This window comes from Lithobates pipiens, unplaced genomic scaffold (assembly GCF_037356315.1).
Source record: "Lithobates pipiens isolate NorthernLeopardFrog02 unplaced genomic scaffold, aLitPip1_a1.2 Scaffold_13, whole genome shotgun sequence".
NCBI lineage: Eukaryota > Metazoa > Chordata > Amphibia > Anura > Ranidae > Lithobates > Lithobates pipiens.
In genome coordinates, this window is record NW_027507718.1 from 524,187,358 (window position 1) to 524,204,265 (window position 16,908).

General features: G+C 46.5%; 1 protein-coding gene across 11 annotated transcripts in view; it reads left to right on the forward strand.

Moving 5' to 3' along the window:
- LOC143975621 (von Willebrand factor A domain-containing protein 5A-like) overlaps positions 1-16,908 on the forward strand; it is a 198,050-nt gene that overhangs the window by 109,538 nt on the left and 71,604 nt on the right. For all 11 annotated transcript variants that reach the window (XM_077478099.1, XM_077478104.1, XM_077478100.1 and 8 more), the window contains 5 exons: positions 5,873-5,961; positions 11,065-11,209; positions 13,217-13,296; positions 13,679-13,793; positions 15,541-15,699. In XM_077478099.1, the coding sequence (XP_077334225.1) occupies positions 5,873-5,961; positions 11,065-11,209; positions 13,217-13,296; positions 13,679-13,793; positions 15,541-15,699 (588 nt within the window). The remainder of the gene's footprint in view (positions 1-5,872; positions 5,962-11,064; positions 11,210-13,216; positions 13,297-13,678; positions 13,794-15,540; positions 15,700-16,908) is intronic.

Genomic DNA, 16,908 nt, shown 5'->3' on the forward strand with positions numbered 1-16,908 from the left:
CTCCCTGACCCTCATGGTTCTGCATTCGGCAGCCATCTTAGGTGTGGGCAAGGGAAAGCATGCTCTCCTGGGTTTCGGCTGCCATTTTCCTTGTGATTGTCCCTATACAGGATGCCGGCGGCCATCTTCTAGAACACGTTTTTCAGTGTTCTCTAGCGGCAGCATGTGCTCCTGTGCTCTGACGGCCATTTTCCCTGTGTTTTATGTCCTTATGCTGGATGCTGGGTGGCCATTTTCTTTGAGCCTAAGCACACTTCAGAGCGTTTTCAGCGCCATTAGCACCTGCTTCCACCGACACAGCACTGTTTCCTCTGCACCTGGGAGCCAACAGAGACTACAGGCACTACCAGCTGGATAGCGCAGAACCCCTCAGGGGGTGAGTCCTGCGGGAAAGAGCCCCTCAGCCAGCAGCAGTAAGGACGGTGGGACTGTCACTGTCCTAAGTCCCCTTCGGGTGGCAGACAGGATAGGGTCAGCATGGCTTCAGAAACTAGTGTTTCTTCCCCAGAAATCCAGGCAATTGCAACCGGGTCGCCTGCGGACTGTGCAGTGCCCCTGGACACCTTGTCGGCAGTCCTCAAATCGTTTGTTACCATGATGGAGGCGGTGCATGCGCGGAAAGGTGCTAAAAAACAGCCCATGCCCCCCCCCCTCCGTCCTCTGGGGAGAGCTCTGACGCAGACTCGGGTCCCGCTGAAGCTGGTGACCCCTGCTCTACCCTGTCAGATGACGCTGACCAGGACCGTTCGGACAGTGAGGATAAGTCCCCATCCGGGTACGATAAAACGATTGTTGGAGCACTTATCACAGCTGTGCGTGATACCCTGAACATTCAGGAGCCAGCAGATTCCTCTGCTGAGGTAGCGGTCCCTTTTGGGTCCCGTAAACCAACCCGTTCACCTAAGGTGTTCCTGTATCTGATTTATTTTGACAAGTTCGTTTACAAGGAATGGGGTCCCCCGCAACGGACCTTTTCGGTCCCCAAATACATGGCGGTGCCTTACCCCTTTGAGGAGAGCCTTCTTAAGAAGTGGTCGGCTCCCCCGGTCGTGGACCCCCCAGTATCCAGGTTAAACTAAGTAACCACGATCCCGGTAGAGGGGACTCCTGCATTTAAGGATCCCATGGACAGGAAGGCCGAGGCAGTGGCTCGTTCCTTGTTTCCGGTTGTGGGGTCAACTATGCGACCTGTACTGGCATCCGCACTTGTGTCGCAGACACTAACTGAGTGGGCAAAACTGTTGCACCGCGCATCGGGAGAGCACAGGCTGCTCCTGTCTGCATGGAACTAGCAGACCAACTAGTGCAAGGCCTGAAGTATGTTTGTGGCACGGCCCTGGATACTCTCCCTCTGTTATCCAGGGCTTCAGTGTCAGCAGTGGTGCTGAGGCGCCTGATCTGACTAAAATGCTGGTCTGTTGACCAGGCATCCAAAAAAGCCCTGACGGATCTTCCCTTCCTTGGTGACCAGCTCTTTGGAGCCTCCTGGGATGACATTATTAAAAATGTCACAGGTGGTAAGAGTACTCTACTCCCACAGGCCAGGAAGGTTAAGGTGCCAAGCCGTAAACAAGGGTTCTCATTTTCCGCTCACAACGGCTTTTCATCTGCCCGGAGCTTCGACCAAGCGTCCCCAGCCCAACAGGACCACCTCTGAAAGACCAAAGCGTCCCTGGAGCCACAAGCCTGACAAGCCTGCCAGCAAAAGTGCTACCACATGAAGGTTTGCCCCCACCCGGTCACCTTCGGGAGTTTGCAGCCCGGTGGACCTCTCGGCTTTCCAACCAATGGGTCTGTAATCTGATTTCCTCCGGCTACAAGATAGAGTTCTCTCTTGGCCGCAAAACAGATTCTTCCCCTCCAGCATACCCATTCTTCCGGCTCGCCGGGTGGCCCTTGGGGGCAGTAAGGGACCTGCTGGGTCGCGGGGTGATGGCACCGGTTCCGGTTCGGAACGCTTCCAGGGGTTCTACTCAAACCTGTTTGTAGTTCCCAGAAAGGAAGGGGTATGTCCAATCTTGGACCTAAGAGCCCTCAACCACTTGGAAAGTGCAGAGGTTCAGAATGGAATCAGTTCGCTCAGTAGTCGCTGCACTCCATCAAGGGGACTCCCTGGCGTCCTTAGACATCCAGGATGAGTACCTGCACATACACATATGCCTTTGGCATCAGAGGTTCTGTGATTTGCAGTCAGGAAGCCCACTACCAGTTTGAGGCTCTCCTCTTTGGTTTGGCATCAGCCCCCCGAGTCTTTATCAAGGTATTGGCTCCTGTTTTGGCGTTGCTGCGGCAACTCAGGATCGCGATCATGGGATACCTAGACGATTTCCTCCTGAGAGCATATCCGTCTCAGCATTTGAAGTACCTAGGCTTGCTGCTGGACTCCATGGAAGCGAGAGTGTTTCTCCCTTCAGTCAAACTGCAGACTCTCAGAGCCGCGGTAAAACTGTTGATGCAGGTGGTCATCGCTATGCTTCTGCATGCAAATCTGGGACTCATGGTGACCTCTTTCGAGGCAGTACCGTAGGCCCAGTTTTACACCAGAGTCCTGCAGAAGGAGATTTTGACAAAATGGGACAAATCTCGGTTGTCCCTGGATTGGAAGATTCAGGTGAGCCAGTTAGTCAGGGTTTCCCTGATCTGGTGGTTGAGGTCCCCGCACTTCGGTCTGGGAAGTTGTTCCAACCTCTGAAATGGACAGTGATCACAACAGACGCCAGCCTGATCGGCTGGGGTGGAGTAATGGGAGTTCAGTCAACCCAGGGCCTCTGGTCGGTGGAGGAATCCAAGTTGCTGATCAATCTGCTCGAGCTGAGAGCGATCAGGTTATGCCTCTCCACATGGTCGATAATTAAGACTTCGAGGGTGTCCGATCAAGATCAAGTCAGACAACGCCGCAGCTGTGGCATACGTCAATCACCAAGGAGGAACAGAAGCTCGGCCACCGCATGGGAGGTCGTTCACATCCTTCACTGGGCTGAACGACATGTACCAGCCCTGTCGGCCTTTTACATCCCGGGAGTGGAGAACTGGCAGGCGGACTATCTAACTTCAGGTGCTGGACCCAGTAGAATGGGCGTTGCATCTGGAAGTGTTCAGGCTACTGTGCCTGCGATGGGGCATACCAGGCGTGGATCTCCTGGCCTCCTGTCTCAATCGGAAGGTACAGAGGTTCATGTCCAGGACAAGAGATCCATAAGCAGACGCGTCAGACGCGCTGGTGGCTCCGTGGGATCAGTACCAGCTGATCTATGCCTTTCCTCCGCTAAAACTGTTACCACGTCTGCTCCGCAGAGTGAAGGCCGGGGGGATCCCAGTAATACTGATTACCCCAGATGGCCCCAGCGTCCCTGGTACGCAGACCTAGTGCGCCTGGTGGCGGACGCCCCATGGTGATTGCCGTTTAGAGAAGACCTTCTGTCTCAAGGTCGATTCTCCATCCTGCTTTACCATTGTTGGTTTTAACGGCATGGCTATTGAGAGCCAGGTATTGAGGAACCGGGGTCTTCTGACTCGGTGATCCCAAATATGCTGAGAGCACGCAAATCTTCTCGGAAGATATATCATCGTACCTGGAAGGCCTACATTTCCATGTGTGAGGAGAAAGGATGGCGTCTGCGCTCCTTTTCTATATCCAGGATCCAGGATCCTGCTGTTTCTACAGCAAGGAGTAGACCAGAAATTGGCTTTAAGCACCATTAAAGAACAAATATCAGCCTTGGCTGTCTTTTTTCAGCGACCCCTGGCATCTCACTCTCTAGTGAGCACTTTTGTTCAAGGGGTCCGACATGTAGTTCCTCTGGTGCGTCCACCGTTACCCCTGTGGGATCTGAACCTTGTATTATCAGCGCTTCAAAAACCGCCATTTGAAAATATCAGAGTGTTTCCTCTGTTGACTCTTTCCCAGAAAGTGGTCTTTCTAGTGGCCATCACATCGGCCAGGAGGGTTTCGGAACTGGCGGCCTTGTCCTGCAAGTCGCCCTATCTGGTTATCCACAAGGATAAGGTGGTGTTGCATCCGCAATCGTCTTTTCTGCCAAAGGTAGTCTCAGCGTTTCACATCAATGAGGACATTGTGTTACCATCTCTGTGTCTTAAGCTGACACATCCTAAGGAGGTGGCCCTTCATGCTCTGGACGTGGTTCGGGCTCTGAAGGTGTATTTGTCTGCCACAGCTTCCTTCTGGAAGTCAGACTGTTTGTTGTGGCTGGTCCAAAAAAAGGCATGGCGGTCTCGCCTGCCACCATTTCCAGGTGGCTCAGACAGATTGTAGTACAAGCCTACGCCTTGAAGGGGCAGGTGCAGGGCAGGACTTAGGGTGGTGGGGGCCCCTGGGCTTGAGTCACTTTCGGGCCCTACCTTCTATACTTTACCTTATTTATCGGCGTATAACACGTGCCGGTGTATAACACGCACCTCAAGTTTAGGAGGGAATTTTAAGGAAAAGAACTTTTAGGAGAGAAGTTTAAGGAAAAAACTTACATTTAAATACCCATCAATGCAGCCTTATCAGTGTCCATCTGCAGCCTTGTCCAGTGTCATTGCAGCCTTGTCAGTTGCAGCCTTGCCATTGCAGTCTTGAAGTTTCAAAATGGCGCAGCCGAGATACAGAGTCCTGTGTATCTCGGCTGCTCTCGGGTCCTCTCAGCGGCTATCTGGTCCTCTCAGCGGCTATCTGGTCCTCTCGGCGGCTCTCGGGTCCTCTCGGCGACTCTCGGGTCCTCTTGGCGGCTCTCAGGTTCTCTCGCAGAGCCAAGAGTAGACGAGTGTACTCGGCTCGGCTCACAGTCATGCCCTGTCCCTGTGTTATGTCCATCATAGGGCGGGACTGAGCGTGACTGTGAGCCGAGTTGAGTGCACTTGGCTATGTATCCCGGCAGGGCCCATGGGGCCCCCTATTGGGCGGGGCCCATGGGTTTGAGCCCAGTCAAGCCCAATGGCAAGTCCAGCCCTGGGCAGGTGCCCCCCTTTCCGGTCACAGCCCACTCCACGAGGGCAATCGGAACGTCTTGGGCCTTCCGACATCGAGCGTCTGTCGCTCAAGCGTGTAAAAGTGGCGACCTGGTCGTCTGTCCACATGTTTACAAAGTTCTACGAGGTAGATGTCAGTGCATCGGGTGATGCCTGTTTTGGCCGCAAAGTTTTGCAGCCGGCTCTGTAGTTGCAATTGCATATGCAATTTTTTTTTCCTTTTTCCTGTTTTTTTGGGTAAAAACGCAGTACCTTTTAAGTTAATGCACTCTGCATTCGTTACCGCAGTCTTTGGTACGGTTTGAGGGTAGTGCTTCTCCGTTGAGTAGCACCCTGGTTTTTTGTGGTGTTTTTTTCCACACACTGTAGTTTTTTTGTGGGTGAAGTTTGTATTAGCTCCCACATGCCATGGTAGATCAAGTTTTATGCTGTTTTCCCACCCCTCGTTTTGGCACTGCTTGGGGACATCCCAATGGTCTAAAGAGAGGAAGCTGTGTCAGTCGGTGAATATAATGAATATAATGAATAAGTGAAAGTAGGATTTTTTGTACTCACCGTAAAATCCCTTACTCTGTAATTCACCGACTGCCACAGCACCCGCCCCTCATATTTTTGTTTATGTTATACTGCTTGTTGATGTACTGAGGCTGCAGTAGCATGCTGAGGGGTTGTTACCTAAGGGACCGCCCCTTGGACGGAACTAGAAAGTTCTAGTTTTATTATCACATGTTAAGATGCAATGCCTAGTCCTCTCCTGAAGGTGGCATAACAATCCAATGGTCTAAAGAGAGAAAGCTGTGTCAGTTGGTGAATTACAGAGAAAAGGATTTTACGGTGAGTACAAAAAATCCTATTATTTCTTTCCTTTCCAGTGACCCCATTTATTATCTTTTCTCTGCAGGAGACACTTATTCTTCTATTGAAGAGTTTACCTCTTGGATGTTACTTTAATATTTATGGATTTGGCTCCCATTTTGAAGCTTTCTTCCCGTGAGTATAAAGATTGGGCAGTCTGATAAGTGAAGCAGTTTTATTCTGAGGTTTGAATCTGTGATTAACCTTATTATACTATGGGCTCTTGCATATGACTGGTGTCTGGCTGTTGGGAACATATCATCTCTGTGATAACCTCCAACTACTGTGTAGACCAGGGGTCTCAAACCGGTGGCCCTCCAGCTGTTGCGAAACTACAAGTCCCATGAGGCTTTGCAAGGTTGACAGTTTTAAGCATGACTCTCACACTCAGAGGCATGGTGGGACTTGTAGTTTTGCAACAGCTGGAGGGCCGCCAGTTTGAGACCCCTGGTGTAGACAGTTTGCTAGAATTTTCTTGTCTCAACTCTTGTTTGAGCCTCCTGTCCATCAAGATGAGCATACAACATGAGCATACAAAAAGCGTCTGATTCACATACCCTTTGAGTGACAATGTATTTTTTTAGAGTTGTCCCGAAGGCTCTCATCAACCACTTGGAGCAGGAGTACCATCTAACGCAGCAGAAAAAGCCTAGGGCTCAGCCGGGGAAGGCTCATAGTTAACACAGTAGAGAAGTTCCTTTTGTTAATCTCAGGCCTCCACCTCAAAAGCCAACTCTAAACCTGGATCCCAGACCATTTGCAAAAATCTGTACATGTAAGCCCTCTGAACCCTACAACTTCTTCAGCATGGGGGGGGGGGGGGCCCTTTCCAAAGTGATTGACATCTGCTAGTCTTTATGGACATTTAGATAGCCAGATAGCATCCCAGATTTGGATAGCATCTCAGATGCTTGGGTGTGGGAGGGGTTTCCATGGGCTACAGGCTAGTGTGTCACCCCACAGATTAGCAGATCTCCTTGGTGCTCTCTGAGATCTTCTGGAGCAGGGGGTCTTTGCTCCAATACCTGTGGCAGAACAGTTTCAGGGGTTCTACTCCAACCTATTCAAACTTTGCAAACCAAGTTTCATCTTGGATGTCAAGGAATAAATGCCGTCATTCATTTTCAAAAAATCTGTATTGAATCCACCATTCAGAGAGATCCTCTGTGAACATCAAGGTTCTTGACCTTGCTGTGGATCCCAAAAAGCATTCTGATTGTTGTTCTGTCTTTCAGTCTATATTGTGTTCCTCAAGTTTTAACATGCTAGCTCCTGTGCTAGCCTTTCTGCAGAGCATCTCCATTGTGGGATATCTGGATGATCTTCTTTTGGAGGCACAGTTGGTGCAACTGTGCAAGTTCCGGCTGACAATGTACCCAGGGCTCAAGTCCTGCGGGAACTCATGGGAACGGAGTTCCTGTACTTTTTCCACAACAGGAACTCAGTTCCTATTAGCAGCCGTGTCCTGCAAGACTTTGAAGTATGCGAACTGTATGGCAGGTGCTACACCGGCAGCCGCCGACACAGCTCGCAATAGTAAGTGCTGCACACCTGACCATTCAGGCATTGCCAGTAGGGGGCCCATTACAGCTTCCGCTTTGATCTACCTGTCAATCACAGCTAGCTGATGGGTGGATCAGGTCCCTGCTACTAAGAGATTGTATTTAGTCAGACCTCTCGTGATGCGCTCCTCCCCGCCGGCCCCTCCTGATTTTCTGTCTCCTCATCCTCCCCCCCTTGTCCTGCATACTTGCTCTGTGTGTCCCGCTGAATCTCCCCCTCCTCTATCTTCAGTGCCATATGATGAGAGAATCCAGAGGAGGTGCACAGCTATTCTGCTCACAGGACATGCAGGGAGAGAGGTGAGCTGAGGGAGGAACATCAGTTTGGGGTGGTACGCTGGGCACAAAACCTGGCAAAGTTTAATGCCAGGAGGGAAGTTTATGTGGAAATATGTGAAGGGTTGGAATAGCAGCGAGTGTGTGTTGGAGCCCTGCAGAGTTTGCAGCCCCCCAAGCTAACATACATCTCCTAAGCAGGAACACATCACTATCTCCCCAAGCATTCTGTCCAGATAATGTGCAGTTCATTTATGACCTTTCCGTTTAACCCTGTGTTATCCAAACTCTGTTCAATGAAAAGTGTAAACTCACCACATAAACACTCTATATACAAAATAAAATTCCCCAATAATAATCAGAACACGATGTTCACATTTGCATGGAAGCACAATGGAATGAATGCTAATTATTCAGAGAATTACCGTATTTATGTTTATTGAGAATTGTTTTTTTTATGTACTAACAGTTAAGCTTCATACGCACAATACGAAAATTGGATGAAAAATACCACTTTTGAAGCGTTTGTGCATACGAGCGTATCATTTTTTTTTTTTTTTGGTGGGAGGAGTGGATCTTGGGTGGGAGTTCCCACACTTTTTACCCCAGGACTTGACCCCTGAATGTACCGCAAGCCATCTAGAGCTTGTAGAGATTCAACTGGGTCCTAAACTTTCAGAAGTCAACGTTCAAATCGACTCATAGCTTGGAATAGTTTTTCCTCCCCAGAAGAAACATTAAGCTCTCTATTACCAGACTCAGAATCTTCAGTCCAGGAGTCACTCAACTCCATTTCTGCATGAGAGTTCTTGTGCTGTATGTAGCCTCCTTTGAGGCAGCCTCATTTGCCCAGTTGCACTCCAGATCCCTACAATGCAACATCCTGTCATCATGGACAGACAGATTTATTTGCCACCAAAGATTGGGTTGTCTCTGGCCTAGTGGCTCAGGAATACTGGTCTAGAATTGGGGAAGGCCTTCCTTCTAGTTTGATGGAAGATCCTCACAATGGACACCAGCCTATCAGGCTGGGAAGGTAACCTATTAAGAGGTTTCCTGTTGAAGCAGGGGACTTACTTGGACATCTCCCTTTAAACATACTGGAGGCTTGGGTGATGTGTCTGTCCTTGCAGTGCTGGAAATGCCAACCGGAGGGTCAAATGATCAGGATTCAGTTGGACAAAGCTGCAAGAGTGGCATTCATCAATCATCAGAGAGCAAGCAGAAGTCTTTCAGGGACAAGAGAGATAGAAATGATTGTGTCCTGGGCAGAACTCCACATTCCAGACCCTTACGCTATGTACATTACAGACATTAAAAATTGGAAGGCAGACTACCTATTCCAACAGTATCTGGACCCAAAAGTGTTCCTGGACACGAGTCACAGATAGAGAATGGCAGGAGTGGACCCCCTTATCTCTATATTCAACAATAAATTGTCTTTTAGGTACAGGAGTCCTCTGATGAAAGCAGTGGATGCTCTTGTGGCTCTGTGTAATCAATACAATTTCATCTATGCCTTTCCCCACCTGAAACTCTTTCCTCATCTGCTCCCCAGATGGACATTCCAGTGATCCTCATAGCTCTGGACTGGCCTAGGTGGATGTGGTACTCTGGCCCAATCACACTCCTGGCAGATGCTCTGTGGTCTCTTCCAGATCATTGGGGATCTTCTGTCTTAAAGTGGGGTACCCCCTAAAAAAGCTACAAAAGCTACAAATACTGCAGCTGCTGGCTTTTAATAATCGGACACTTACCTGCCCCAGGGTCCAGCGATGCGGGGGAACGAAGCCCCCCCTCGCTCCCCGCAGGGCGTCGTGATACGCCGTACAGTCACCTGGGACACATGACAGGTCCCAGGTGAATGTGCGGCGCGAGGGGAAGTGATGTCACCAGCCCGGGCAATGAAGAAGGCAGATTACGAGGGACCCCCTAGCAACCGGTATTTAGAGGTGAGTAAAAAAAATTTTTTTTGCCAATTATTTATTTTTATTTTTTTTACGAATTTTAAGCAGCTTTTATTTTTTTGGTGGCAACACCACTTTAAGGACCTGTTTTATTACTCTCCCTCATGGCTACTGGCTTTAGTGGCATGGTTGTTTAAACCCAGGTTCTGAAAGACATTGAGAGACATTTCTCAATTGGTGATCTCCATGAGGCTTAAAAATAGGAAGTCTGCTTCCTGCAAAGTCTATGATCACCTATGGGAAGATTACTTCGCTTGGTAAGAAACGTTCTTCTCAGGGGCGGATCCTGGTCTTTCTACAAATGGGCCCAGATCAACATGTAGTCCTGAGTACCATCTTTGTGCTTGAAAGATCAATAACTTCCCATTCTTTTATTGAGTACCAGCAAGGGACACATCTTTTGTGCTTGAAAGATCAATAGCTTCCCATTCTTTATTTCCGTTTATTAAGACCTTCTCTCACATTTCCCTGTGACTGTGACTGTGGGATCTGAATTTAGTTCACTTTAAAAAAAAAATTCACCCATTTGAACTAAAAGAATCTTTTCTGTTACCACACAGGAACTAGCTGATTTTGAGGACCAGAACTTCCAAGATGTTGTGCATTTGTCCCTTCAGTTTATCAGAGATCTCTTTCCATTGCCTGGATGTAGTTTGAGCTGTGCCTGCCTGCCTCCTAGCCACTGCTTCCATTAGGAAGACTGCCTTTCTCTTTGTCATTCCCATTGGTCCCAATAAAGGGGGGCTTGCTTCCTGTCCCACCATTTCCAGGTGTCTCAGACAGATCTTCGTTCAAGCTTATATCCTTAAGGATCAGCTTCCACCATTATCTGCCAGGGCATACTCTACTAGATTAGAAGGTGCTCCTTGGGCTTTTCTGCCACAGGTCACTGTTTCCCAAATTTGTACGGCTGCCACCTGGTCTTCGGTTCATGTGTTCTCTAAGTTTTACCAGGTGGACATTCAGGTCTCGTTTGATGGCAGCCGCTCTTCGAGCTGCAGGCACTCTCTAGTTCTGTAGTTTTAACGTGAGTCTACTAGTGTTTTTTGCTGTTGACCACCCCTCAATTGGGTTGCTTTTCGACTTCCGACAGTTTCTGAATTCTTGTGTCCCTCAATAAATGAGAAAGAAAATGGGATTTTTGTACCCTAAAATCCAGTTCTTGGCATTTGTTGAGGGACACATGTCCACCTCTCTGTGTCTATGGTCATGCTGTCAGTACTTTTTCAACAACATGAAAGGAGTAGGAGGTTATACTGGGCTGGCCTACATTTTTTTTTTGTTAACCCATGTCTAATTTCTCCTTAAGTCAGCAGGATAACCCAAATGCACCTAAATTCCCGTGTCCCTTAATGAACTTCAAGAAATGTGTTTTTATAATAATTAAATAAATTGTATAACTGTATAACATGACCTTGTTAAATGTTCCCCAGGGAAAGTGTAGAGTACACACAGCAATCTATGGAGGAGGCGGTGAAGAAGGTGAATGAAATGGATGCCGGCTTTGGAGGAACAGAAATTCTCCAGCCTCTAAAGAAGATCTACCAAACAGCCGGGAGAGCCGAGCACCCCCGACAGGTCAGAGAGGCTATATAACATTTGGTAGACTAGCTGCTATTCAGTGTTAAGTGTGAAAGAGAAGAGTTTCTTGGGTTATGGGGTTACAGAGCTTATTTACAACTTATGTATGACTTTAAATTTTGCCTGAAGTTCTCATACAATTTGGGAATTTTGTAGCTTATTGGTAGTACCAAACCGTGAGTTTACTCCATGCCAGATGTTCTCTATGCAGCTCTACTGCTCAACAGTAATTTTGATCTCTCTGACCAACAAACACATCCAGTGCTCGTGCACGCTTGTTGTACCCAAGCTCTGCGCCTTTACTACAGCATCCCCGCTGCTCCATCTGTCCCAGACTGTCTCTCTCTCTCAGGCTCATGCCTCAATCTGTCCTGCATTTGTACAGTATGGTGCAACGTGCACCTCTCACAGACAGCTCGCTTGCAGTTAATGACCCCCTCGAGAGGGTGGGGAAATCGCCTCTACTTATGATTCTAAAATGAATGCAGCACATACTTGCATCATTAGTGTGCCTGCTTCCAAGAAAACCTGGCCCAGACCGCCGTAATAGTGGTACGGGCTCGCCCTGCCACATAGTATAACTTCAGTATACATTTTATATTGTTAGGCAAACCAATAAATTAAAGTTTAACCGCTTGCCTACAATGGGGAACGTCTTAATTTTTCACATAAATGTTAAAATCTGCATTTTTTTTTATGCCAGAAAATTACTTAAAACCCCCAAACTTTATATATTTTCTGAAAGTAGAGGCCTTGCAGAATAAAGTGGTGGCTGTTGTAATTTTTTATTATGTAATTTTTTTTATGTAACACAATATTTGCGCAGCCATTTATCAAACGCAAATGTTTAGGAAAAGATACACTTGAATGAATTTTAGTGCACGCAAACATAACTTAATACCCTGTTTTTTTTTTTTAAATATAAAAGATGATGTTGTGTCGAGTAAATAGGTACCAAACATGTCAAGATTTAAAATTGCATATGCCTCCTGAAAAGGTAACATATTTTAACAAGTTATCAATTTAAAGTTAAACGTGAGCTATGCTGCTAGAATTATTGCTCCCACTCAGATGTTCTCAGTAATACATTATGTGTGGTGCAATCACCATTTACATATACATGCCCAAACCTACAGGAGCGTTTGCATATGTGCATGAGCATAGGGGTGATTTTTTTTTTTTTTTTTTATTATTTACATTTTTCTTTTTTATTTACATTTTTCTTTTTTTTTTACTTTTTTCTTTTTCATTTAACTTTATTGCTATCACAAGCGGTGAACACGTCCCTTGTGATAGCTCTGGGCAGTGACAAGTACTCCTTATGGCCTCTTATGGCCTCCAAGGCAGCTGATCAAACACAGCTTATTGGCTGTATCAGCCAGGGAGTGACAGCTCTGAAAAAGAACACGCAGGGGATACAAACTCCTAGTGCATTACCCAAGGTTTATTAAAGGAAACCAAATAGCCAAATTCTAATACTCACAACAACAAAAGTAATATGCAAGACACTCTCTGGTGGTCAGTCAACGTGACAATGGATGACCAGCCGATTGGTGATGTCGGCAGACTAACGTGTTTCGGGGACCCTTCTCCTTCCTCCGAGTGATGGCTCTGAAACCAGAAGTGATTAAATTCTCTTTGCTTCTGGCTTCATTTGTCACAGAGGAGATCAGGGAACAGAGGACCTGGACTCCAGAGGTGGCTGGCAGTGGTGGGAGGGGGCAGCCTCCTCCATGCACTGTAAAAGTGATCAAGCAGCTGTAAAGCCCTTCTGATCACGTTTACAGAAATGCCAATCACTGTCTCAAATTTTTTTTTTAAATGTATCCAGAATCATAGCTGCAGCCATTTCTATACAACATATGTACACTGGGCAGCAAGCTGGTAAACTGTGTTGATGACCTCTGTTGCTCTATTAATAATTGCAGCATGCTGGATCCGGTGTGATTTGTTCAGCTTTGCTTGATTCTGTTGTATCTGATCCCTTCTCTGTCCTCTCTTCAGCTTTTTGTCTTCACGGACGGAGAAGTCGGGAACACAAAGCAAGTGATCAACGAAGTTCAGAAAAATTCCAAAAAACACCGGTAATTATAAATATTCCACCCTTCTATTTAAGATGAAAATCTGACCACTGCATCCTGCCTCTCTGTATAGTAACATGGAGTCCAATCATCCTCCACCACCTGCCTTTTTAAAAATGGCCTGAGAATTCTGCCACCTGCTGGCGAGACAGAGGACCATTCTGGCAGGCACACTCCGAGCCTGCCCCGCCCTACCCATGCACGCACATACCTCACTGGCAAATAGAAATGTGCAAAAGGCAGAGAGGAACAGGCTCGCTTCAGGACCATCAAGAAGTGCCAAATCTTTACTTATCAAAATCGCCTGATGCTAGAGAGCTTTCATTTGTTATTGTCCTGTACAGCCAATCGCAGGAACTTATTAAATCGTATTCGATCTTTGCAGGTGTTTTACATTTGGAATCGGTGAAGGAGCCTCCACATCCCTTATTAAAGGCATGGCCCGGGCAGGAAGTGGAACCTTTGAGTTTATCACTGGAAAAGACCGCATGCAACCCAAGGTAAGAGTATACTGGAGGCCTGCGCATATACAGTGTATGCTTCTAGAACATAAAAAATGAGAATAAATCTTCCAAATGCAGAAAATGGACAACTTGAAAGCTTAAAGTGTTTGTTAACCCCCTAAAAAAAAAAAAAAAAAACAGATCCTGTTCCTTTAAAGCATGTTATACAGGACAGTGCTTATGCTGTGTCATTTGGCCCCCTGTATCACCTAAAAACCATGTCTGATCCTCCCTGACTATACCCTCCCCTCTGCAAACAAACCACGACAATCGTGGCTGCTGAGCCCTGATATCGTGGCTGTTTGCGTGATTCCATCATCTGCAGTCTGCTGCCTGCAGCCCTCCCTGTGTCTGTGTCCTGGTCCCCCCCCCCCCCCCCCGCTGCTCCTCTAGTATCTGCTATGAAGTCTTCTTATCCCCTCTGTACTTTAATAACACATGTTGTGCCCGTTTAATGTAAAAAAAAATATGCCGATCTGTACCTTGTATGAGCTCAGCTCCAGGCACTCATCTGATTTTCGGCTCTCTCTCTCCTCTCTCCCCCTCCTCCCTGGCTGACTCTAGCGGGACGGCTCGGCCTCACCCACTGCAGCTCTGAGTCGGAGAGCAAAGGAGGAGAGGAATCAACTGTGAGCCCGGAGCGGAGCTTATATCGGTACAGATCGGCAGATATTTTACAGAACGCAGGCACAGGGACACATATTATTAAGCTACAGAGGGAATAAGAAGATTTCATAGAAGTGGGTTAACAACCACTTTAAAGTGATTGTAAACATATTTTTTTCTTTAAAATAACAAACATGTTATACTTACCTGCTCTGTGCAAAAGTTTTGCACAGAGCAGTCCCAATCCTCTTCTCAGGTCCTCCACCCACTCCTTCCCCACTGGCTGTGATTGACAGCAGTGGGAGCCAATATTTCCCGCTGCTGTCTCCAATCCAATGAGAAGGGAGAGAGCAGACGGAGTCTCTGCTCTTGTGCACATTACTGGATTGCCCAAAAAAAGGAAATAATCCCAGAAAACATATCCTTAAATCCCACATAAAGGGTTTACATTTCAACCAGACTCTTACCCAGGCAAATGATACTGCACTTTGAGCACCCCAAAATAAAATAAAAATCACACCAACAAAGCCGCAATGATTGCCTTTCCTAAGCCAGGTGACCTAAGAACAAAGGCCTTTGCAGTGCATTATGGTTACAAAGCATTCAACCCTGCATAATCCTGTGTTAGTTTGCCAGGACCGCAATCCATGAACAGGCAGGATTTACCTTGAACTAGAGGTAGATCCAAATCCGGTAAGGTGAATGATAAAAAGGTGCTCAGTTCACCCCACCAGGAAGATGAACCTTGATCTTAAAGTTATAAAGTAGTAAGAAAGCTGGGATTCATTTATAGGTGTGTGTATGCTATTCAGGTTTGCCATATAGGCAACTCCCCTTCATACACCCCCCTATCCTGAATGACAGAAAGGTGAGCTGACCACTGTGCTGCTTCTTTCACTGTCCAATCACGAGCTGGGGCTTAGGAGGACCTGGGATCAAAGCAAGTGGGTGGAATGATGTTGGCCATCAGACTGAGGACATCTGATGACAGAAAAAAAGCACTATGGGGAAAATCTCTGAATTGAAGGTGGATATTGCATTAAAGTCTGTTTTTCATTTTTATCTTGTTATTTGTGGCCCAAGTTCTACTTTTAAGTTACACTCTTTTTTTTCTGTTTCTTTTTACTTTACTCTCTAGGTTCTTCGGGCACTAAAATGCTCCTTACAGCCCACTGTGAAGGACATCTCTCTCACATGGACCCTTCCGTCCAGTGTGGAAGCCATCGTCCTGTCCAAAGTCCCCACTGCCATCTTTCACGGTCAAAGATCTATTGTCTACGCTCAGCTGAAGGGAAAGGTCTGTGAGCCCAGGGAAGATTGTGTTTTTTGTGTGTTACTTCAGTTTCAAGGCTGCAGAAAAATATTTTTAAATGAAGATTACAAAGTTGGGGTGGGATGGGGTTTGGCAGAAATGAAGAAGTCTGGGGATATTTCCAGATTGATTATAGGCTTTGCTGGTGGTACAAAAGACCCAATCTGAGGGAAAGTGGACAACGTATATACAGAGTAGGCAGGCTTTCTGTGAAGATGGCTATGGTTTAAGGATTGGGTGGGTGGAATTTAATAAATATGCAGTATATTCCAAGATCACAAAAAACAAAGTACTATAAGCCCTTGTACACACGGTCGGACATTCCGACAACCAAATCCGTCGGATTTTATCCGAAACTGTTGCATACACACGGTCGGACAAAGTTGTTGGAAAATCCGATCGTTCAGAACGTGATGATGATATTTCGTTACGACGGGACTACGTTCAGGCTAGTAGCCAATAGCTTTGGTGTAGGAATTTGATCTGAGCATGCGTGGCACTTTGTCCGATCGGAATTCTCTACACATGATTGGAGTATGTCCGATCGGAGCATTTTGTCGGAAAATTTTACCAACAAGTTGGAAAATTTGGTCCGTCGGATACTCCGACGGAAACAGTCCGATGGAGACCACACACAGTCGGAATATCCGACAAAATGGTCCGATCGGACACATTCCGTCAGAATCTCCGACCGTGTGTACAAGGGCTTAGAGGAGCATCTCAGAATCTTTATAAGTTCTGTGCTGGGTACTCAAGGATTTATAGAGCTTTGGGTGTGAAAAGCATCTATTTTTTGGTCTGCATCTTACATGGTAACCAGACCTCCTTATTAGTCTCTATATATATATATATATATATATATATGTGTATATATATATATATATATATATATATATATATATGTGTGTGTGTGTGTATATATATATATATATATGTATATGTGTATATATATATGTATATATGTATATATATGTATGTATATATATATATATATATATATATATATATATATATATATGAGCTGACTGAGATACAAGAGTTGCCTGTTTGCTTTAGGGAACCCATTAGGAGACACTTTGTTTGTCAGTAACCTCAGTTTAGGTAATGGCTCAAAAAAAGCAGATGATTCGTTTGTTATATGCTACGGACTTGCTGTACAAAGCCCACCTGCCTTACTAAATGGGACTGTGACAA